The following is a 24,941-nucleotide window of genomic DNA, read 5'->3' as shown; positions in this document are numbered from 1 at the left end:
TTTGTGTTTTTAATCTATTTTTTAAATTTAGAATTAGTTTAGGTGGTGGTGCAACTAGAGTTTCTTGAAATTTTAAAATTTTTATTTAAAATTATTTTTTTAAATATTTTTAAATGATTTTGATAATATGATATCAAAAATAAATTTTAAAAAATAATAAAAATATTATTTTAATATATTTTCAAATAAAAAATATTTTGAAAAATCTATTGTTACCTTATTCCAAACACCATATTAATCTGTTTACATAGATTTCTCAATTTCCTTTTTTTTAAATAAAAAATAAATCAAGTTTAGGTAAAAACCATTCACACCTAAAATTGTGTATTGTTTCTTTAAAATTGAATCTAAAAGATACTATCATTATGAGGACCGAGGGCCCCTTACCTCTGCGATTTATTTTCATTTATTTCTGCCAGCTAAATAAAATAAATTACGAAAAAATATAGTATTTACTTAAGTGATCTATTTATTGCATTGGATGATACGGTAAGAAGTTTAGCTAGCTAGCGAGAGCCCATACAACGGAATCAACGCCGTTTCTCTACTCTCCTCTCCTCGCATTAAAAACGGTTATAGACAGAGAAACTGAGACATTTTTGACAGGACAGAGACAGTGTTCTAGAGAAAGATGGAGATGGAAGAGGAAATGGAGGTGGAGTTTATGGTTTTTGAGGCGCGTGAAGTTGATCTTGATTACGAGTTCGATGCTGCAATGTACTTCGATTTCACACTCCAGGAGTCAATCGCGGAGGCGCGTGAAGCAGAGCAGTGGTTTGATACGGCTTTGAGTTATCCTCCCTCTCGTGAGTCTCGAAGCCCTGATTCTTTTTATCTGTGGGTTTTATTTGATTGATTATTGAAATATTGAGCTCATAGTAACAATCATCAAGCCCTATTTTTTAAATTTTATACCTAGTTTTTCTTCTTTGTTGTTGTGGTTTAGTTATTCTGAGCTTTATTTAACTTCAATTTCATGAAAGTTTCTTTTTTTTCGGATACTTTTGAACATGTGAATGATGATTTTGTACCAAAAAGTTTTATTTCTATAAAAGAAGCTGTCACTACTGGATGATTATTTTCATTTTTGACTCTGATTTCTCTTTTTAAGTATTTGTGATGATTTTGTTTTTTGATGTTTTTGTTTATGTTTCAGCATTTGTGGCGAAGTTAGTGATAGGAGAGGACTCTCTACTGGAAAATGTTAATACCTCTCCAAAATCTAAAGATGATGAAAATATGGCCTCTCTGCTCAATGATGATATGGGTCCCAAAGTTTCTGCAATAGAGGTGGACGATAGAGGTACTACTGATTACGCTTGTTTATGGGGTATATATGCCCTTATTCGGACCAAAAATTCTGTCAGAATGTTTTCTCTAGCTTGAAACAGGCCATTTATGATTAAATATACAGAGCTCTGGATTTAATCTGTAGTTCAATTGATCACTAGCTCATAAACTGTATAGCTAACAACCTGTCTATAAGAAAAAAATATCCAGACTTCTCTTCTTTTTTCGAGTGGGGTGGATGTAATGAGTCATTTTGTTTTTGCAGAATGTGAACGAACATACAGGGGAATCTTCACCAACATACAGATTGGCAACCTGCAAAAAGTTTCAAATCAACGAGTAGAATTAGCAACAGGTCAATAATTTAAATATACACCATGTTTTTTCGATTATATCTTAATACCATCCTAATTATTGATTTCTCAAAAGTTTGTTTAACATACAATTTTAATCACCTGTTTTCTTAAAGCTGAAATCTATCCTCTCTAAGATTGTAGTAATTTGCACAAGTGATGGTTTGACTGCATCTCTTATGGTTCTCTTCCCAACAATACTACTATCGTTTGTGCTTGCAGGATTGACCTTTTGCCATCAGAAATCTACTGATAAATCAAAACCCAAGGTGACATCCTCTGTCAAGCCAACATTTCCCAGAAGTTCAACTTTGATGAAACCTACAGCTAGTCAGTTGGCTAAGCAAAATCAGACCCCTCAAGTTGGTGGTTCCAGGTGATTCTATAAAAATTCCTTTTGTGGCTGCTTATTCTTTTTCAGAAATTTCAAATAAAGCTACCACTTAACACAGTCTCCAGCCCTTTTCTTATGCATGGTGAATTATGTGCTCTAATTTTTGTTAGGTGGTCCATTCAATTTTAAAACTCATCTTTTGCAAACATGGGGATTGTTTGTGTTTAGTATATGCTATATAGCATTCATCTGCTTTTATGAAAAATATTTAATAGTTGATGCACTTTTTTCTCTCATAAAAAAGGCATGCTATGCGCTTAAGTCAGAGGCAATTACCATATAATCACTTTCTAATATACATCTCAGAGGAAGCTTAATCAGAGACCTCTCAGTGTAATAGAGTCACTTTCTAATATTACATCTCTCTAATTTTTTAGATTTCAGTCACAACTGGGTCAAAAGGAGAGAGGCTTATGCAATTCATCTGCGGTTGATAGTCATTCTTCCAAGAGGCAGAAACTGGAAGGAGGTCACTTGAGCAAGGTATGCAGCTTTTGCACAAACAAAGAACTATTTCTATTTATGCAAGGTTTTGAACATTTTTTGACAGGCAGACCAGTAATTGCCACATTGATGAATGTTATTGGGAATTTTCCCTCAATTATTTTGCCTTGTCCTGTGTTCTCCTTCTATTATCAAATTAAAAGAGTTGATATGGAATGTGTGGCTGACCTGGCTTGACATTTGGGAGCTCATGTTAGTGAATTCTGGATTGTGAGCGAAATTTAGTGCAGGGGTCTTGAGCTAATGCTCAAGTGTTATTTTTGTTATCCTTTTTAGAAATATTTACCAGTCCATTTACATCTTCTGCATAACAGATTGGTGATGGAAAGCAGCAAATAGATTTCATCCACAAGACATCTAAAAAGGTAAATGGTTGACGCTTGAATTTGCACCCAAATTACATTTCATATGCATTGCATATTTGATCAATTATCTCCCATCTTCACACCTCAAACTCTTAAATAAATTGATTTTTCAGTTGACCTGAGCTAATTTATGTTGTAATCCACCCTCAGCAATGCATATGACATGTAACTAAGTCCTCAACCACAAAGGTAGGGGCAATGCATATGAAATTTAACTAAGTCCTCAACCACAAAGGTAGGGATGTACTTCCAAAATGCAAAGCAAATTCTGGACAAAAATATGTTTGCAAGCATTGTATTATAAAAAAGCTATAATCTTAACTTGTAGTAACATATAGTGGGTGGATAGGACAGCTTTGACTTTTGACCAATAGTCTTGAACTATCAAGCGCCTAAACAAGTATTTCTTTTTTGTTTTTAGTTGTGATCATATGTTCTGATATGTACATAAAAGAAAAACCTATAATCATCTGCACAATGGGGGTGAAAAAGAGATGAAGTCCGCCTTCCTGGAATTGGATTGAGGATTGTGTAATTCAACCTACATAAGAGGATAAAATCATTAATTAAAGTTATCTAATGTTTTGACATGGTCTTGTAGGATGGGAGTGTTGATAAAATCTCTGGTCATGCGAAACTAAGGCTCACTGTTCCAAGAGAGCCTGACCTTGAAACAGCACATAGGGCTCAAAGGACGAGGTTTGCACTTCTGTTCTCAATTCTGAGGTACCAAGATGTTGTCTTTAACGTGATGCATGGATAATTGACAGTTTTGTAAATCAGGCCCAAAGACAGTATAGAACAGCAACACATGACAGCACCTGCACGGAGATTCAAAGCACGCCCATTGAATCGAAAAGTGAGTGTACAAGTTGAATTGTTTGAGATGCTGTATAGAAAAACTGTTTTGTTTTCTCAATAAAATAAAATAAAATAAAATATATATTACTTTGTTTTGCAGATTCTTGAGGCTCCTTCATTGCCTCTTCCAAAGAAGAGTACTCCAAAGTTGCCCGAGTTTCAAGTAAGTGCTTGAACTGGTTTCTGCCTGTTTTTTTTCCTGTCTACAATAAGTAGCGCAGTGCGCAAAATTTGGGTTCTGCACCAACTGTAGACAGAGATTACTGCAGAAGTCTTTGTTCAGTATTTAGAGTTGATAAAAACCTTTTCCATTGCTTCTCAGGAATTTCACCTAAAGACATTGGAGAGGGCAATGCAGCACACCTCTTCTGTTCCATCTTCCTTATTTCAGTGCAATGATTTGGACAAGGTTTATATAGATTTTGAAATCATGATTACAGTTTCAACTGCAAAAAATGTCTTCATCATTGGTTCAAATCTTGTGGATATTATGATGATAACTGTTTTTTGGTGGCATTGCTCTTATTAATAGTTGTTGTAATGATGTTCTTTATCATAATTATTAAAATATGGAGAGGTTGAAGCTCTTTTATTGCAGGGGCTGGACAAACCTAGTACAATTTCTGTCACTGAAAATGTGAAGACAGAATCCAGAAGGTAATGATGTGCTATTTTTTTTTTATAAAAAAAATTGGCTTCAAAATGAAAGAAAGGTGATGCTCAATTTTCATTTGGTAATGTTTATGACCTGCAAGTGCTTACTTTCAATTTGCTCCTACTTTGCTTAGACCAACAACCATGGATGCTCCAAGGCAGGATGGATGTTGTGCAACGCATATATTCAAAGCTCGCCCTCTGAATAAGAAGGTAATAGAGAAATCAGTGCATATCTTATGCTCTAAAGGTTATGGTAGCAATTGCTAAATGTGAACCTGCTTATTGTCTGAATGCAGATATTCTTAAGTAAAGGAGAAATGGGTGTTTTTCGGAATAGCAAGCGGGAAACCACGGTGCCAATGGTAACTCATCTATGGCTTCAGTTGCTATATATGTACTGAATTACCTATTAATTGTATACAGAATCATTTGAGACAACATTATGTGTTAATTACAGGAGTTCAATTTTCATACCGAGAAGAGGTTTCAACATAATCCACCCATAGATCTTTTCAGCAAGGTGTTCCTTAAATTTTGACCTCGTAGTTAAACAAACTCATTATGCTATCTCCTGGTTAAGGGATGCATGAATCTATTTCTGTTGTAGTCGTGCTCACTGTTGTTATCTTAGCCTTCGCAGTTTGCACTCGTATATTTTCAAGATTCTAAAATTTTTACCCTGTGAATGCTAGCTCTCCCTTACAAGTGGACTCCAACCAAATAACAGGTCACAATTGCAATTTCCTCAACCGAGCAATATATACATGAAGGTTCTCTTTGTTCCTTGTAAATTCTTTAATCTTAGCAAACACAAAATTCTTTATCTTCAATTCCACTTTGCTTAATATCTCTAATTGTTTCTTTGGTGCAAGGGCTCGAAAGAAAATAGATTGAATCCTTTGCAAACAGGGCAGAAGGTAAGCATGGCATCTGTTAAGAACCATCTCTGTGCCGTATAATTTTCCTTTTGTTCCAGCTACAAATTATTTTTTTTGCCTTATTTTAGATGCTGAAAGAAAGGCAACCTATGTTTGGTGGAAGGCAGCAGATTCAGTATGGGACCAATACAGGCAGCACCAATGAAGTTGTAAACCAATTGAGCAGGAGGTGTGTTGACAGAACTTGGTAATTTTGGTAATTTTTCCCTAGTTCCAATTCCACGAAGTAATGATTTGATTTTGAAATGTCCACAGGAACTTGGGAATCCGGTGAGATTTGTGAATTACTCGGACAAGAATCATCAACCGTTTTGGTATACAGAGAAGTCATGGAAGTCCGTATCGCTTGAAATGAATTGTTTACCGGGGAAGAAACTGATTTCACACATCGATGTAAAGCTAGCCTCCGTCCCCTACAATTTTGTGTAGGCTTGTCCCCGATCCAATAAAATTATTACATGGCCGGTGTTGTACAGGCATTAAAGGCCTTCTTACCGTTATACCACCTTCCCTTTCTGTAGCATGAACAACAAATGAAATGGTTAATGGTAAATACAGAATACAGAATTGATAGTGTTCTTGGAGTTATTTCTTGCTTGCATTTTCATTTTCATTTTCATTTTCGGCTCACTATCATGTTTCTTGCTTGCGTTTTCATTTTCATTTTCGGCTCACTATCATGTCACATAACAATGACCAAATCTGCTATACTGAGAAGTTTTACAAATTATTATAGGTTTTACTTGGGAGATAGTAACCCTTTTCATTCTCTCAACCAAAATCCTTGTCTGATGAATTGTGCATGCCTCGTCAATTCTGTATACTGGTAAGCTTTCTTGAAGGATTTCTTTTCGCTCACAAGTCTTCTCTTTGAGAAATGAAAGAGACCCATCATCATATTTTTTTTAAATAGAACTTTTAATCCTCCAAGATTAAGATGTGTCATGCTTCCTCATTTAATCATGTAGAAAAATATGCAAGAGTAATTCATGTTATTTTTAGCGATTAAGCCTAGTTTATCTTCTTCAATTCTACGAACTCTGATTTTTTTTATATAAACTCAAAACTTGTTTTCTTGAAGTTTAATTCTAAATAAATTTATTTTTAATTATGGGATAAAAAAAACATTAAAGATGGTGTGAACAATATTCTTCTTGGGTTGAATTGCTATAATTTATTTTCCCATAACATGAACTTTAAACTCACCATTAAATTTCATAAAATCTTGATAAGATTTATCTAAATAGAAGAAAACTAACTTATTTTTGTATTAATATAATTGTTACAACTAATGTCCAAGTATTATAAATTTTGGTGATTTTTTTATTCACACGACAAGCCATTAATTAAGATGTTTCATATATATATAATTAGAATTTTTTACCACTGATCCTATTCAAATTATTTTGATATTCTGAGTTGTAATGTTTATACCTGTAACACACAAACCATTTAACTTTTAATTTATCCATTAGCTTTAGCTTGTAAAAAGTTGAATTACTGTTGTCATATCATTTTTCTCTTTTTTAAGAATGAAAAAATTGATTATCTTTATATTTTTTATGTGAAAATCTATCATTTTTGGTATTTGTACTCCTTTCTCTTCTTGTACCATTTCTATATAAGGTAGAATGGTGATTATCAGATGAAACTTGTAAAATGTATTTTTTTATCTTATCGATATATCTTATGCTTATAAATTAACAAAACACTTTGTAATTCATCAATGGAAGGTCCATTAATATCCTTAGATTTTTCTATTGAACACACAATAAAATTGAATTTTAATGTCAATAATCAACACTTTAATAATGGTTATATCTTTTATTTTATCGTCAAGAATTCATGTCTTGTTAACAATTGTTACTGTTCATGAAACATAATTAATCTATTTACAACTCGATCATATTTTTTAATCAATTTGAGTTCTGATTAAAGTTCTTGAAGTTTTAGTCTCTTTGTTTTAATTGTTTTTTGATATTTTTTAAAATGGAATTCCAAATATTCTTGAGGTATCCTTACAAAGTATAGTTTTCAAGATTTATCAGTTAATTGATTGAAAAATATATTTTTTCACCTTGAAATTCAATCATTGCTTTTGTAATATTTGTTTTTTGTACATCTTTGTTGTTGTTAAGGATAATGATTCAATTATTTTTTAAAAAATGACATTTCAATATACTCCTTAAACATTAAGAAACTTTCCATTAACATGCTCAAATGATCACAGTGACCAGCAAACTTATTGGAAGCCATGTTTTGATTTGTTGCATTGGAATTGTTGTTGCTATTGCAAAGAAGATTGTGATGCCAACGTAATCGGAGACTCTTTTTGGCCTCGGAAGGCAGCTATTGTCGTTGTGATTTTCTGCTCCACAGGAGCTGCAAGTTACCGCCTTTTTATTTTTATTTTTTGAAACTGGCCTGTTTTTTGTTGTGTTGCGGTATTGAAGGTTGTTTTCCTTGCTTGGAAGGTCCCTACCACTGCTGCAATTTTTCTGATTTCAAACTCTCTTTTTTACCGTTAAAGTCTGCTAAAGTTGTGTTTTGGAGCTGTTGCTGCTGCTTTTTATTATGCATCTAAATTTTTAGCTTTTGCGTTGGGAGTAGGCTGGCTCGTCTATGAAGGCTGTTGTCATCTTCGTTGCTCCAAAAACTTCATGCTGCTATGTTTTTTTAATTTCTGTAGCTGTTAATATTGTGTTTTTCTTCTAAAAAAAGGATTCTTCAAACATATTTTTATCGAAGATTTCTACTTAGAACATAGGATTTCAGCTAATGTCATGACAAGGTCAAATAAAGTTCATGCAGGCCTAGTTTCCAAAGTAAAAGCTAATTTTTTTGTGCTTGATATTGGGGTGACTTTCATGATTAAGTTTTTTTAAAAATAAATTTGGAAAAATTATTTTTAGTTGTATTTTTAAAAATAATTAAGTTTTAAAAAACATATGTTTGATTAAAAATGACATGTGATTAATTTTTTGATGTAAAATAGATAAAAAAAGGTTTTTGTGAATGAAAAATATATTATTTTAGTTTTTATAAAATCAAGATTTAAAATATATATAAAAGAAACAATGCAAAAACAAAAATTATTTAACTAATAAAAATACCTTTTCTCTTTGATTGGACAAAAATAAAAACTACCTCCAAGGTTTTCGATATGTTGCTTCAAGAAAAGGCCACAGCCATAAATTTGGCTTCCACATTTGGCAGGCAAAAAGCGCATGAGGTCCGAGCACTGAATCCGCGTTGTTGACTCTTCATTGAACAAGTCTTACGTCGCAAACAAAATCTGAGCGGCTCTGGCAAAGCAAACATGGAGTCGTCAATTATATATATATATATAAAAAATTAACTTTCTATGCAATGTAGCTGCAAATGCTACAAATTCAAGAATTTTATGGTGCCATTGCCGCCCCTTGCCGGACCATGTGCTATACATCTTAGATCCCGCTATTTCCCCCCGAGTGAGAACCCTATAAATAGGCAGCAGCACTTGAGCTCTTTGCCTCAAGCAAATTGCATTACAAAAACATCCCATCAACAATTATCGAAAGAAGAAAAGAGGGAGAGGATTGGTTAACTAGTAAGAAGTTGTAATTAATGGCTTCTCCTAAGATGTTCATGATCATCGCCATTGTTGCAGTCTCTGTTCCTTCAATTTTGGCAACTGAACATTTGGTTGGTGACGCGACGGGTTGGAAGCCAGGCTTTGATTACGGAGCTTGGGCCAAGGGAAAAGAATTTCACGTAGGAGACACCCTTGGTACTCCTTCCTCCATATCGACTCACATTATCAACTCGAGCATCATTTTAATTTTAGAATGTGAAGTAATTTTATTTATTTTTAATTGTCGTTTCGTTTCTGAAATTGGTTTTTTCTTTTCTTGATGCAGTGTTTTAAGTATAGTGCTGGAGCGCACAATGTGCTAAGAGTTAACGGCACTGGATTCCAAGAGTGCAAGGCAGCCGGTGATACTGTGCCCTTGTCTAGTGGAAATGACGTGATTTCACTCTCAACTCCTGGGAAGAAATGGTACATTTGTGGTTTTGCCAAACATTGCGAGTCTGGGAACCAGAAACTTGCCATTACCGTGCTGGCTCAATTGGGATCTCCTTCAACGTCACCTTCTCCCAGTCCGACCGGCACCTCGCCATCCGGAGCAACAGGCAGCACTGTATCTAGATACTATGGCTTGATTGTAGCCATTGTTGGGATGGTCATGCTTTAATTTTTATAGCGATGTTGTCCAAGAATTACTCTTTTCTTGTTGAATTTTGAATGTGTCTTTTATTAATTGTCTTCATTTGGGTTACGAGGTTTGCATGCTGTTCTGGTTAATTCAACAATATGGCACTTCTTGCTCTTTATTACTACAACGCGAGACAATCTTCAAAGCTAATATGTATTTAATTATATTGTGTTTAAAATAACTTTTCAATCCATGATGGAGCAACCAGGGATCCATGATGAGGAGGAGGCTCACCTTCGGGATAAAAACATCTTGAAAATGTTGTTTTTTTTTTTTTTTGATTTACGGGCCGGCTTGCGCGCACCACGACTAATTCCCACGGCCCACTGAATACCCTGCAAACCCAGTAGATATGTAAGGCACCGCGGGGGTGACATGTATGCACGCTAGGGCTCGAACCCAAGTGCAGTGGTAGGAGACAAGCCCCTTCTACCGCTAGACCAAGCACTGAAATGCTGACTAAATGTTGTTTTTGTTTGCGCCGGTTGCTGTAATTAAAAATCCTAGTGACTAAACTTAAAATGAGATGATTGACATAAAGATGTTATATTAGAGATTCACGGTAAGATTATTTACACAGATATATTGAGTTAAAAATCTATAATAAAGTAATTTGTATAAAAGTAACAGGATATCATAATAGAGTGGTTCATTCATATATGAAGATATTATTGATGGAGATTAATTTTTAATTAAAAATTAACCTTAATAACGAGTTCTTACTTAAGAAGACTAATACAAGAGATTTTTTACAAAGTACATATATATATATTTTTTAATTTTGTATTATTATGCTTTTCTAGTTTTTTTCCTATTTAAAGAGATTTTTTTTTCTATTCAATATTATTAGAGTTTTTTAGTTTTATTTATAGAAATGAGTGTAATAGCTTTCTAGCAATTGAAGAGATGAATAAATAAAATTAAGCATGTTGAAAATATCCAATAGTTATGATGTTCTTACTTCTTGAGAATTTTAATTTGTAACAAATTCTGTTATTTTTTATTTTTGTATGTATTAGTTGATATTGATGATTTTAGTTGGATGTTGTAAAGGATATAATGATATTATTATTATTATTATTATTATGTTAAATTAAATTATAATTTCCATATAAATTAAGTGAAGATGGAGTAAATTAACGACGGGGGACATTGTCGGTGTTGTTTTGTTAAGAGTTGGTCTTTATTTTTATTCCTTCCTCTGCACCAAATAAATAAATAAAAAAATCTCTGTACCAAAAATGAATAAATAAATGGCTATACTTTGAGAAGGTGAAACTGACAATACTTTCCAGTCTACATAAACTGGCTTTCCATTATTATTTCCGTAAAAACAGTCAAGTGATCCCCTCGGACCAAAGTGATCATCGCATCAACTTCCACAGCTGGTTGCACCATATAAGTTGCCGTGCCCCCTTAAACGGCCAGGGAACTAAAATTGAACATCTATTAATGAAATCCAATGCTTTATTTCATCAAAAATATTTTACAGACCATTTAAAGTTAAAAAATCCAGCCCAGAGGGGTACTTTCTCGTAAGTTTAGCACTCAAACATTAAATGGCTTCCAAGAGAATGTTGCTTACAATTGCACTTGTGGCATTAGCTTCGTCTCCAGCTCTGAGCTAAGGAATAAGTTGCTGGAGATGACAAGGGTTGGACAGCAATCGATCCTGGTTATGAAAGCCTGGGTTTCTGGGAAAGAATTCCGGCTTGGAGGCAAACTCCGTTGATTTTCTCTTTAACTCTTGACAGAATTATGCAACCATTAGTGTGTTGTGGCTGCTACTTGCCTCTTAAAATGTTAAATATTTGCATGAACACTAGATGTGTAGATTTCAAATAATATAAACGTTAAAAGCTGGTGCCTTCTACAATGCCTTTAAAGCAGGAAACGTTGTAATTTTGTTGCAAATTGTGTTTGAAAAACATCGTAACTGGTATAAGAATCATTGCAAGATTTGGGTAAGAGATTCAACCGGATATTGTTTTATATCCATTTGTAGTTTTCTGTGCTTCGACCAGGTCTTTGCATTATTCTGTTGAATTTTTACAGCAAAATTCACAAAATTTTCATTACTCGGGCAACATTTTCAACACTATTTGCAATGGTAGAATTTGCCGACTTCCTCAACCTCATGGCGTTGTTTTGGTGCTGTTCAGTCCACAAAGTTGTCAACGTGGATGAAACTTTCATTCCAAATTATGTGTCGTGGAAGAAAGAAGCAAGCCTTTAGCTATCGATAGGTATCGGCAAGCAATGCGAATTGAAACACAAGCTAACAATTACTCTTCTTCCTAAGGACGAGGCACCATGCACCCTTGCCTTCTCACGCAATCAGCAGCTACTGGAATCACTGCTTCTAAGCTGCGTGCAAGTATGGCAGTGGCATTAGGCTTCGTATCAAGGATCATGGTTTAGAAATAGCGAAGTGAAATTTCTTGTGTCTGTTTTAGCTTGACAGTTGATTCTATTTGTTTGTATTTTATGTTCATTTCATTATTGCATCCAATGAGATGAGGAAATTTTATCCTTGCAGTACAAGGCTTATTATTATAGATTGAAGAATACAGTAACAGGAGTGGTTGATTTACTTTAGCCTGGCACTGTTCAAACACTCACATAACACTATGGGTTTACTGTTCATTATAGAATAATGTATTTTGGTCCTCTAAATTTCTATTTTGTACAATTTGGTTCTATTTGAAGGTCACTTGATTATAATTTTTTAGTCAATAGTGAAATTGAAAGAAAAGGGATCAAAATGCAAAAGGTACTAAACATGAATGAAGTGCCGGATATTACATAAAAAATACACTTAGGTCCTCAATTTTTAAAATAACACAATTTATATAATTTAAGTCCCTTTAAATTTTAAAAAATCAATTTTGATATACAAGTTTATTTGTTTTATTTTTCAATCCTTTGTTAGTAAAGAAGAAAGAGAGGGGTTGCTAGATTCTGGCGATGAGAAAAAAATTCACCATTTACAATTTATTTTTAATCATTAAACTAAGTTTTTTGGTACTCACGGGTTTGATGAGATGAGACAAGTTTTATGATAATTGTTTAGAGTTTCAATGTTACATAAAAAATTAGATCTAAACCAACAAAACAAAAAATAACCCTATTTTATTTTAGCTTTATACCACTTTTTGGGTATTTGAAATTGATGCGATGTTGTGTGAATGTTATAAAGGTGTTAGTGAAGCATTTTTGGATTAAAATAACTTTAAAATATATGTATTTTTTGCAAGAAGAGTTACTATTTTGATTTTCCAAGTAACAAAATAGTAGTTAAAATCTGGGCTTGCAAATGACACATCTTCTGTCTTGGTAGGTGACATGTTTTTTTTTTTTCCTTCTAAAAATTAAGTTAAAAATTTTGAAAAAAATAAAAACAAGTCTAGACTTACAAGCCTAAATTGTTTTTTTATATTGCTAGTCCGAATATAATCAGTGAAGCCAAAACACACAAACTATTGCTTTTATATATATATATTGCTTTTTTTTTTTAAACTAGTGTGGTTTTTTAATATTTTTAATAATTTTTAAATTTATATTTCAATTAATGTCCCACATTTATAAATTGTATTTGCTTATTTAACTTTTTTTAAACAGAGATTATTTTATTTAACTTTTTTTAGATAGAGATTATTTTTTTATTGTATCTATATATTTAATTTTTAAAAAGATCATTTTGATTCATTTATAATGTTTTTTATTTTTTATATTCAAGAACTTTAATTTTTTTAAATAATTTTTTTTGTTTTATTTAATTACATTCATGAGCTTTTTAATTCACTTAAAAAAAATTGTGCGAAAATATATTGAAAAAGCTTGCATGTATACTTTTTTTTTGTTTTTTTTTAAGAAAAAAATACGTCGCCTATGATGAATCACGAGTGAAATAGCTTGGTTACTTTAAAAGGTGACTCGCGAAGACTTGAAGTAGAATGATGTCTACATGGAAACCAAGAAGCCAAGCCAAAATATGAACGTCCAAGTTGAAGTGGTTGATAATCCATTCAACCAAGCCTTCATAGTAGCTTAAAATCTTGGCTTAAAACAAACAAAATTTAATGCGGGCTTGACTCATCTCACACGAAAATTGAGAATTGAAAAGGACTTTACTGTTCAGCCAGAGCTTTTTACCCTTCAACTACCATGATGCATACTACTAAGCTAAGCTAAACTAAGCTGAGAAGGAAGCTCCAACCACCACCATAATTTAAGAAAATGCAATTCTTCATGCCCCCCATGATGCATAGACCTAAGTGCATTGACTGTAAAGTCTACAAAACCATAACCAAACACACAACCACTGTGGTGGTTGGCATGCCGAGCAACTTGTTTTGCGTTTCCTTCCAAAAGGAAAACTCCCTGTTGATTAAATGGAAAGGGTCTTGACAAATGGGGAGGGGAGATTTACATGTTTGCAACAAACAAAAACAATGGCACGGAAGTGTAATTTTAATTATTTGGCTAAAGCTTGATCACCGTTTTTTATTCAGCCCAGTTTCTTGCAAAATGAATAGAGATGGAAATTGTGAATGATAGAGATGGAAATGAAGGAAAGTTCTATCATCATCTTCTGGTAGGGACTAAAGGAGCATTAATAACCTAAAATGCTCATCTAGAAAATTTGCTAACAGGCTCAATCAAGTGTCCTCATACCTATCATCATTCAATTTCATGCATGACATTATCCAGAAGGAAATATGAAAGGCATCCTCCATCACAAATAAAAGCAAAAAAATAATAAACTTGGCCAATGAAACATGACAATTGTAATAACGGTCACATTTTACATCACAGAAAAAAAGTCCATCAGAGTATTTCAAATTAAATTCAACACCTACTGATTCAAGCATTCCATAATCTCAGTCCTACGCTTTTTTTAACTCATCAACACACACACACATTTTGCTGCTAAAATTAGCTGAAGAAGACAACAAGTAAGCATGGCAAGAGAAAGAATCCAAAAGAAAAAAAAGTTAGCCCTCCACACCCGGAAATGAATTCAAGGAATGCCAATTTTACAGACAAAAAACATATGCTGGATAAAGAATGGAATTGCTTGGTAAAAAAGACTTTTAAGATGAAAAGAAAGAACTTTGCTCTTTCCAATTAAACAATTGAAAATGAATATCAGCATCAGTTCTTTTATGTGTTCCAATTGCAGTAAATGCAATTACATAAAGTTACAAACAGGGGAAACTGTGATAGAATTGCATTCCCTTTAACCCCTCCCAGCACGAACAATTAAAAAACCAAAAAAACAAAAAAGAGAGAGAAAAAGAGCTAACTCTTTCTCTTTTCTCCATCATCCTGTACAATCCAATCGATCCAAATTTCCCTTCTTTTCTTCCATTAAAATCTAACAGTAAAAAACTAAAACATTGAATCAATAGTAAATAAAGCAAAAAATAAAATAAAATAAAAAATAAAAGCCTCACCAGTGTTTGTGGCAATCAAAATGAATCGTTATATCATTTCTCAGTGAGTTGTGACCTTAGATCTCTTCTTCGCCTCGCTGTAAAGCACCACACCCATGATTGTAACCGCGAATCCAGCCATGCCCATCACGGTCACCGGATTCCTAAAGATCAAGACTGAAATGACAGCAGCCACTGCAGCCTTAGCATTGCCTAACACTTGTAGAGTCAGGGCACTTGTGTGCCTGGTCACCAAAAAATTCGTCAAATTCACTAAATAAGCCACAGTTGCATTCCCAACCAACAAGAACACAATAAATGGATCCCCTCTGGCTTTCTCAATGGTAATTGCAGCCACATTCCCTTCAATGTAAAGAGTAAACGGTAACAAAATCAAAGCAGCCATTGGTGCCATATAAAGCAACAAATTCATAGAATGTAACTTCTCAGCTTCTGATGTTAGCAAAATCCCTTGAACCACGGATTTTAAAGCACGTCCAGCAGTTGAACCAACACAAACCAAGAACCCAAATAAATGAAACAAAGGCTCACTATTACTGGCCAAAACAATTCCAAAAACCACAGGCAAGAGTGCGCAATAAACCTCAGCAGATTCTTTCTTGCACGTTATAAAGAACGCAAAAATAGCAGTAAAAAATGGTGTAGTTGCCCCAATAGCTTGATTAAAAGACACAGGCAAGTACCTCAATGAAGTATTACCACAAACCACAGAAAAACAAAAGATAGCACTCAAAGCAAAGATCTTCATAAACTGCTTCCTTGATAAAATATACTGCAGTGGAACTATTTCAAGAAACTTTATAGCCACATAGCTATAACAAGCACACGAAATCATGTGCAGCATTGTTAAGAATATTGGGTACCGGAAGCCATAAAAACTTAACAGGTACTTATTAAGTAACAAAACACCAATGTTGGACATGTACCATGATGCAATTATCGCAGCTGTTAAAATATTTGGAGAGAAATATGATCCCACGGTGGAATATGCATTGTTTCTTACATCACCAGGTGGGGTTGCGGGTATGTCAAGAACTTGGTCATCGGTGGTGGTTGACACGGTGGTGCCATCCACTATTCTCGGGTTGCTCATTCTCCTTGTTGCCCATTTTTGTGGCTCCACCATCGTCTTTGGTTCAAGGGCAAAATGGGTTTTTACAAAAATCTTCTCTTTCCAAGAATGTGCGACTCTACTTAGAGATAGAGGAAGAAACCTAGGAGCTTGAACTGTGTAGCATGAGATCTGTGAGTGAGAGGTGAGGATGACACCATTCTTGGGTTTTTTTAGTCATGTGAAGTGCTTGTGTGTGGATCTGAATGGACGGTGGTGGTTCAGATTTAGGGTGGATTTGAAATCTTGGCCTTTGGATTGAGGGAGGGTATGGGAAGAGAATAAAAATCATTAGATACCTCGTGAACTGCGCTTCATGTAAAAGTCAGTCGGTAATGGATACGTGACTGTGGCCTGACTAGATTTTACTGTGTAAGGGATACTTTTTATGGAAATTAAAAAAAAAAAAAAGTAAATTGTAATTAAGGGTTGGATTACGCACACGTGTGAGGGTTAATATAGATAGTATATTGATTGTATTCTATCAATTTATGCAAATCCCCCCTTGCTTATGTTGCAGGGGCTCAGTTGCGATTAGGAAAGACTAAATAATTAAATTAAATACATACTAATTTGTCTCCACAACACAGTTTTCTCCGAGATAAATAACAATAGTCAGCTTTTTTACCCTATTATATATTATTTTTTATTTTTGAAATAAATTTAAAGAATTTTTTATTTTTAAAATTTATTTTTAATATCAGTACAAATATTAAAAAATATGAATTTAAAATTAAAAAAATAAAAAAATAATAATTTTTTTTAAAAAACGCTTTTGAAACACAAATACAAATAGGGTTATACATATCTATAAAGGATTTAACAAATTGAGTTAAGAAACTAAATTCAACCTAAATTGTGTTTGAGCATCAACTGAAAAAACTAAATAGTGTAGTTATTAATAGTAGCTTTATTTTATTAATTTTTTTCTTTATGTACTCAATTTCATTGCTAATTTGTCAAGATTTGTTATAGATATAAAATTTTAAAAAAGTTGGTATAAAAGCTTATTTTTTTAGCATTTCAATCTCTAATTTCAAGAGAGAAGAGAAAAAATTACCAAAAAATAGTAAGGAGATGAAAAGTTGTAAGTTTAGCCACTTTTAAAAAACAAAACTTGTTTTTATTTTAACGGGTTCCATTCGATGAGAGGAGTTTGATAACAGGTGTTTTGAACCTTTATCTTGTTTAAAAGATCATGACTACAACTTTCACGGATTATGACCCTTACCATTATCCTCTAAGATACAGAATCCTCACGAGTTGGGAGTTTACTAACATCCCGTATCATCTTTTCACCTCTCCCTCTACTAATGGCCTTGTTGAAACTTCTCTTTCAGCAATTAGTTTTACAGAGACAAAAACAAAACTATGGCTAGAAACAAGGTAACAACAAAAAAAGTCAGCAACCTACATTGCAAAATGCCCTTGTGATATTCTTAGGCTATTTTGTTTACTTCATATTCAGTTGAAGTCGACTCAAACACAACATAGTTTTTCTCTTCACTGATCTCTAACGAGGCTTGCTGTTTATTTCATGGATGGACCTTTTGGTAACGGGAACAATCTCAGATGGGTTGTAGTCTTACCCTAGGATTAACTATTTTAATAAATCTTACAGCCATCCATCTTCCACTCCACTTCTTGATATGCACTGGCTTCTTAGCCAATGTGTTCTTTATTATGCCATTGTTTTTACTAGCAAAGGTGAAGAACCACCTCATGTCATTGTCGTCATCAGTGCCAATAATCAATTAATAGCAACTTCTAAAAACATTGACTATAGGCTTGAGCACTATAATTGTATTTTTTTTTTTTTTGAAAATAGGATATGATTGTCCATCTATTGAGGTGTGGCTAATAAGGACCCAATTAATAATAGTTGAACACTTTTCATGCGAACCTTTAAAGAGGAGAGAAATATCTTATCGTCTGTATGTAGATGGGTGTGGTAATTTTAAGAGCCTAAAGTCTATTTACTAGATATGTTGTCTTTAGGAGTTTGGGGCATCCTTCTTCTTCTTCTTCTTCTTTTCCTAAAAGTCTCCCACAAGAACAAAAAAAGGACTTTTACAAGGCCTCCTCTCCTAGGTATCTCTGATAGGGGAAGGAGAAGGACTTTTACAGAAAGGTTTTCCCCTTTTTCTACCAAAAAACGATGCCAATGTGGCACCTCTTTTTGTTTTGGGGCTCAGCATGATGGACCCTTGTCCCTATTGCTTTTTTCAAGCTCTAAATGGACCTGAATTTCTTATTAAAGATATGAATACTTTTATTTTTAGATATGGATTTGACATTCTTAGGGTCTATTTATTCTGGTTTAAAGAAAGGTAGGTAAAAAGTATTTAGAAATGTAAATGTTTAAAGTGAATCTTTTCTTGAAATTAAGAAGAGATGATCCGTGGTCTTGTTGCATGAGCAAAGTTTTAAAAAAATCATAAAAAATAAAAATGAAAAAAAAGTCACATGTAAGAATAAATAGGTTTATAAAAAAATAAACTTTTCATTCTTATTGTCAAATAAATAATCTTTCATGTCATCACATATCTAAAAAAATACACTCAATTATTGCATAGAAAGCCAACGCCATTTAATTCCTTAAAAGACAACTCCTATTAGTAAGGACATGACATCTAGATTTGAAGATCCCTATAGTTCTATACGGGGAAAGTAAGATCTTACAGGGAAGGTAAAAAAGATTTCATGTATTGCTTATAGAGATCTTTCAAAATCTTTATATATAAAATTCAAAAACTTAAGGGACTATTGATAGATCAAAATTTATTGTTTTTGTTTGGATTTGTCCTTTTAAAGAGTAATAAGAGGGAGGGTAATAACATATAATTTCTGGGCTCAACCAAGCAATCAACCTATATTCTTTTCACATTATAAATATTTTATTTTAACGAATCAAAAATATTTTATCTTAAAAAATCAAATATATTTTATTAATACTTTAAAATTTTATCTTTGATAAAAAGTGCTGGGGATTATAAAAGAGGGGAATATCCTTTAAAATAAGATTAATCTTTTCTTAACAAAAATTGACATATCTATTTTACAGTTTTCTTTTAAATTGTAATTATTTTTTTCTGTAAAAGATATTCATTTAATTACTAGGGGGTTTTCAAATATATAAAATGTAATCCATTAGTGACTTTTCCAATAATGAATGTATGAATTTATTAGAATCAAGAAATTATATATTTAAAGAAATCCAATCAAAATCAATATTTCATAAAATTAATTAAACATAAATTCACCACCGTTTTAAGAAGATACTAACATGATTGGAACCGAGATGTCTAATTAAACGAGTCTTCCATCATAAAATTTAATCTCGAGTGGAATCTAATGGATACTTGTGCAAGTAATTTTCTTGCACTTCATTACTGAGAAGAGAGATAGTACGACTAACACTTGTTTTACATCACACGATCAATAATGTATAACTAGAGGTAAGTATTCGGCCAATTGAAAGAAAACTTTTCATTTTGAATAATTATTTGAAATTATTTTCGTTCTTTCGATTCGGAACTTTTGTTCGTTTATACCACGTTCAGGTCCAAATTTCTCACCCATAAAGTTTGTGTTATCTGAAATACTAAAAAAAAGTCAAACTTAGGATAAGGGTAAATATTAGGTTCAATAAAATTCACAAGCCAATCGGTTTTATTTGTTTAAAAAACTAGCAACTGACAAACTATAGGTGATGGGTCTCTTACAGGACGTGAAGTCCCAACCACTAAATGTTTGATAAATTATTCATAATAAAGTTCAATAGTTATGAAAGTGGTAAAAATATTTTATTAAGAATTTCATATTTATTTCTTTTTTAAAAGTAGATCCCATGTAGTAATGAATCACGTGTAATTTATTACTCCTCCTTGAACCACTTTTTTTTTTTTTTTTTTTTGCTCGTGCTTCTAGCCACCTGACCCAAAACCAGGTTGGCAACGGATATTTTGATTATCAATTGCAATGTCCTTATTAATCTTAAAATCATCCGCGTTGGATTTTAAATTAAATAAAAAAAATATTGACTTAGTAAAAATAATCCAAACTAAATTTTAAATTAAATTGAAAAATAAATTAACATGGTAAAAGTGAGAAACTCACCTTTCTTATAATAAATAAAAATACACATGCACATGTAAATATTTCACCACCACTATCTAATTTATTTTATATGTTTTACTTTATTTATCTTAAGGTTGGTTATGCAAGTCCAGCTTATCTATTTAAAATTTAATATAAGAAAAATTCAACATAAATTAGAATAATCTCTTGGGATACTATGAAATTATAAAAACAGAAATAAAAAAGTTAAAATAAATAATTTAAAAAATAATAAAGAGGGTATTGATTAAAAAACTTAATGAAAAAAAATAAGGCATTGCTAAGCCTAACAAATTAGTTTTCTACTCTTGACCTAAAAAGAAGAAGATCAAGCATGCCTGATCTTTTATTTTTTTTCCTAAAAAAATAAAAAGAAAGTAGGTAACATATCATCGGGCTTAAGTTTTTTTAAACATAATATATGACATGTCATCCACTTGGGGTAGATAATGTGTTATTTATCTATATATTTTTTAATTATTGTTGGTACATTTTTCTAGTCACCTTCGATGATGAAAAAATTAGGGTCTAGGTATTTGGGTTTTAAAAACCTAAATTTAAATATATTTTTTATCTAAAAATACTTTAAAAATATCATAAAAATATCAATAAACTCATTTTTTATCCTAAAACACTTTAAAATAATTTAGAAAATTAAACATCAAACCAAATTAAAAATACCTTTATGAGACTCTATCTGCTTTCCTTGACATGGTTAAGGAACAAAACCACCTTCAATGAACTCTTTTTTGAGATACATCAATTGATACTAAAATTAATTTTTTTGTTTGTTTATATAATTGAAACATGGCCAACTAAACACTTTCTCCCTTTTTTTTTTTTTTTTGACCTCCTACCTTCTTCCTTAACATCCAAGGACTAAAATGTAATAAAAATTAAGTTGGGAGCTAAAACACAAGAACCTAAAAAGACAAGGATCAAATAATGCAAAAAAAAAACATCATGGACCAAACTAAAGTTTTCATGCCATTTTACTAGTAAAAACAAAAGTAATTGTTGTGTTTTTATGTTAAATTTGATTTTTATTGTTTATTTTTTTCAGTTATAGTCTAAAATTCTACATTGTAATATTGATTTTTAATTTATTAACAGGATTTTCTTCGACACATTGTATATGCTTAGCATGTAAATCAAAACAAATTTTAAAATAAAAACATATGTCAACATAACATGGAAGGAAGGATGATATTAAAAAGAAATGAAGTGCAATAGACGTTTATTCTATGATTTTTCTAAAGAACTAATCTAAAAAAGAATGAACGATAATTGAATAATGAAAGTTAATCTCTTAAATTCTTTCTTTGATCTCTCTTATCGTCTTTTGCTTCGTGTTTATACATGAGAGAGTAAAGAATTTGAATATGGTATTTATCTTATCGTAGGGGGACATCTCCCACTTGAAAGGTAAATTACGGGTAGTAGCAAGAATAATGTTAATTCATATTCTATAGACGGGAGTACTAGAAAATAATTAACCATACGCAATTCATATTCTATTTAATTGCGTAATGATATTAACATATAATTTCCATCTAGAATGAAAATTAGCCTTATATATTGAATAAATGATGTCATTTCATGTGATTTGTGTTGTATGATTCATATATATCATAAAAGTGAAAAGATTTTTTAAATCCATTGTAGGGTTGATCGTATCATGTTTTGATTACATGGGCAACTTAAGGCTTTGGTGATAACTTTTATTTATTTATTTATTTATTTTTCATTGTTCATGTGTATATCAAGCACCATCAATTCACCTAGCTTATGGTTTTATTTTTCACATGGATGCAGTTGTTAAAAATCTCTTCAATAATGAAATCTTTCCGAAGTTATTGTAAGATTATCAGCATGCTTAGAAACAAATATGCATTAAATTCAATTTATGAGCAGATTTGAATTCAATAAATAATATATTATAATTTTTATATTTAGAATAACATAATAAATCACATAATTGAAACCAATTACATTGTTTGGAATATTTGTTGTAATAAATTGAATTAATAATTTTGACTATTTTATCTTTAATTTAAAAATCATTTTGTTACATAAATCATTTTTTATTAAAAGAATCTTTATATTTATTTAAAATGACATAAAATATAGGTGTTTTAAAGAAATTATAAAAAAATCTATCAAATATTAATTGTTGGTTAAATATTTATTGATTTTTTTTTTTGAAAATATATGTTCGTTGAAAGTACCTTTGTATCAAAATTTGCTCATCAATTGGATGAAATCAGAGTGCATTGGATCTTGGTTCTTTTCCAGAAAACCATTTGTACACACACAACAACCTGATCAAACTCCAAACTCCAAACTCCAAATATAAGTATATATATTTTTTAACATATTATCAACTTAAAGGTTCAGAACCCTACATGAATCTAGCAGCCCAGAGAGAATAATAGTCTCAAAGACGAATGCGATTTTAGTTGACAGCAGGAGACGCTACTCAAACAAGAAAGTAAAAATACAAGAAAAAAGCAGCCCGTAAACATAAGTTAGGGTTTTTGAAATAAAATAAAGAGGTGGGTATTTTTGAAAAATAATTTTTAAATTCAAGTAGAATTGAATCTCTGATTTGTTTTTGGTCATTTTTTTTTATCAATTGAATTCTGTTTGGAATTCAAATCAATACTCTAAAAAAATCTCAAACAAAGAAATTAACATGAGTGGAACCGCAAGTGTCTAGTTGTAAAATATGGGGAGGATGAAGATGGAGTTTTTTACCTCGATGTTCAAGACTGTAGATGGAGTTCTGAATCTACGTTGTATGTTCAATGCAGGGGAAGAGACACAGATACCACCTATAGTTTAGGGCTACCTGGGAACAAATTAAAGCCTTGATTTCTATTCTAGGTGTTTTGAGCTTGTACAAATGATGACAATCCTTGAACCAATCTCTTGCATGACAAATGGCTAAAGAGCATACTCATATTTAATGTTTATCTCTCTGATTATTGAAAAGTCAGAACGAGATTTGACCGAACCTTCTATGCTCAGAGAAGGTTGGATTGATACATGCTGCATAAGCAATGTTACGTGTGGCCCCTGAGAAATGTTGGTGCTAGTTACTATCGAGAGGGACCTCTATGGGCCCACGAGCCATTCTTATGGACCCACGAGCCATTCTTGTGAACAATGGATCTCATGGTTGGGAACTTGGGCTAAGACTCATGCCCTTCTCATACGATATTGAAGCAGTATCTGTGTACATCTTTCATATCCAATTATAAAATCAAGTTAATTCAGCCATTTTTGCAATGTATATATCGTTAAACGAATTATTAACACGAGTAATTTTGATAATTAAGACAAAACTAAACAACAATTATTTCATTTTTCCTTGGGTGTCTCCATGAAAAACACTCTTTGGAGAGAAACGACATCTTGGAAGGAGATGACCACTCCTAGGCGCTAGCACCACTGATTCCAGCAGGGAGGGAAATGGAGAGGTCTGTGCTGGAATTACCATGGGAAGCAGATTCCTCAAGCTTTCTTGAACGCTGGCGTCCTCTGTGTATGTGCCTGACACAGTACTTTTGATATGGGAGAGCCTCTTTGCTACACCTCCATTTCTTTCCGTCTGTTCTCCTACATCTCCATGGTTCAGGGTCCATTCCATTCTTACATGCCAAATATAATGGGTTGCACCCCATAACTAGACCCCCACAAAAAAAAACAAGAAATCTCTTTTAAAGATTAAGAAAAATAGTTACATCATAAATTAGTTAACGATCAAGTATTCATGAAAAGAAGACAAGTATCCAGCATCATTAATTTTGTAATGACTGATTGAAAGAAATTCGTAGGAAAAAAAGAAAGAGAGAAAAAGACGGAGTTATTGGGGACTTACGACTAGGGTAGAGTTCGTACAACCTTGAACTGAGACCACCAAGGGAAGCAGCAACACTTCTCCATATAGGTAAAACAAGGTGGTAAGGTACAGGAAATCCAGCTTGGATATACTTATAGATAAGAAACTGGAGTTGTAGCTCCTGCAGTTGAAGAACGGTGAACCCGTAAGGTTTTTTGCAGCTGATTATTGGTCTTTGACTAGACCCACCGCGTCCAAGCTCAAGTCCTAGCCCAAGTGGAGGCGACCCAGATTCACCATCGCCGCGCCTATTTCTCTCCACGTTCCAGCCACTTGCAAGCCTAGTCCCTACAAATTAAAGCAAATAAAAAGATGAAAAAAAAATTGAGAACGGCATTGTTAGTTAGACTTGTTTGATTGAAAAAGGAGAGAAATTGGAAAATATAAGAGTAAGTGCATACTAGAGTTTGAAAGACGGGCAAATTTGGAAGGTGGGGCTTGAGACTCCATTTCAAGGTAATGGGCATCAAAATTGGCCCAATAAAACAGGCAGAGTCAGCCGAGTGAAAGAAGGATGTTGCAATGAAATCTTTTCTCTGCAAGTTGCAGCGAAATCTTCTCTGCAAGTTGCAGCAACAATTGATCTCAACGTCAGAAATTAAACAGTAGTATCTTCTCTTGTCTGCAACAAAGCCTTTTCCTTTCACTTAACAGCAATAAAAAAAAACATGTGCTTTGAATAAACACCTAGCAATGTTGCAGCAGCAGAAATGACAAACGTACCGGCTTG

The 24,941-nt window shown here is 32.6% G+C and overlaps 4 protein-coding genes across 5 annotated transcripts; 2 read left to right on the top strand and 2 right to left on the bottom strand.

The window, feature by feature from the left end:
* Nucleotides 1–404: 404 nt before the first annotated feature.
* Nucleotides 405–5,950, top strand: LOC105132207 (protein TPX2-like). Its single transcript, XM_011035554.1, has 18 exons — nucleotides 405–806; nucleotides 1,157–1,303; nucleotides 1,556–1,645; nucleotides 1,866–2,019; nucleotides 2,415–2,520; nucleotides 2,856–2,906; nucleotides 3,508–3,605; nucleotides 3,690–3,765; nucleotides 3,868–3,930; nucleotides 4,090–4,176; nucleotides 4,366–4,424; nucleotides 4,556–4,634; nucleotides 4,721–4,786; nucleotides 4,882–4,944; nucleotides 5,117–5,194; nucleotides 5,297–5,341; nucleotides 5,431–5,531; nucleotides 5,618–5,950. Exons 1-18 carry the CDS (start codon nucleotides 632–634, stop codon nucleotides 5,634–5,636), a joined length of 1,557 nt encoding a protein of 518 aa, XP_011033856.1. The 5' UTR covers nucleotides 405–631; the 3' UTR covers nucleotides 5,637–5,950.
* A 2,999-nt stretch (nucleotides 5,951–8,949) lies between these two features.
* On the top strand, nucleotides 8,950–9,599 carry LOC105132206 (mavicyanin-like). The gene is made up of 2 exons (XM_011035553.1): nucleotides 8,950–9,129; nucleotides 9,261–9,599. The coding sequence occupies exons 1-2, from the start codon at nucleotides 8,969–8,971 to the stop codon at nucleotides 9,595–9,597; spliced, it is 498 nt and encodes a 165-aa protein (XP_011033855.1). The 5' UTR covers nucleotides 8,950–8,968; the 3' UTR covers nucleotides 9,598–9,599.
* Nucleotides 9,600–13,955: 4,356 nt separating this feature from the next.
* On the bottom strand, nucleotides 13,956–16,432 carry LOC105132204 (probable sugar phosphate/phosphate translocator At1g12500). 2 transcript variants are annotated; one of them, XM_011035551.1, is made up of 2 exons: nucleotides 15,078–16,432; nucleotides 13,956–14,001 (listed from the first exon to the last, which is right to left on the bottom strand). In XM_011035551.1, exon 1 carries the CDS (start codon nucleotides 16,201–16,203, stop codon nucleotides 15,118–15,120), a length of 1,086 nt encoding a protein of 361 aa, XP_011033853.1. In that variant the 5' UTR covers nucleotides 16,204–16,432; the 3' UTR covers nucleotides 13,956–14,001; nucleotides 15,078–15,117. The 2 variants fall into 2 exon arrangements, with proteins under 2 accessions (XP_011033853.1, XP_011033854.1); XM_011035552.1 differs by lacking the exon at nucleotides 13,956–14,001 and adding an exon at nucleotides 14,082–14,295.
* Nucleotides 16,433–23,564: 7,132 nt separating this feature from the next.
* LOC105132203 (growth-regulating factor 10-like) lies at nucleotides 23,565–24,738 on the bottom strand. Its single transcript, XM_011035550.1, has 3 exons — nucleotides 24,613–24,738; nucleotides 24,191–24,499; nucleotides 23,565–23,995 (listed from the first exon to the last, which is right to left on the bottom strand). The coding sequence occupies exons 1-3, from the start codon at nucleotides 24,659–24,661 to the stop codon at nucleotides 23,745–23,747; spliced, it is 609 nt and encodes a 202-aa protein (XP_011033852.1). The 5' UTR covers nucleotides 24,662–24,738; the 3' UTR covers nucleotides 23,565–23,744.
* Nucleotides 24,739–24,941: the final 203 nt, after the last annotated feature.

This window comes from Populus euphratica, unplaced genomic scaffold (assembly GCF_000495115.2).
Source record: "Populus euphratica unplaced genomic scaffold, PopEup_1.0 scaffold39.1, whole genome shotgun sequence".
Lineage (NCBI taxonomy): Eukaryota > Viridiplantae > Streptophyta > Magnoliopsida > Malpighiales > Salicaceae > Populus > Populus euphratica.
This window is presented reverse-complemented; position numbering and strand designations above follow the sequence as displayed.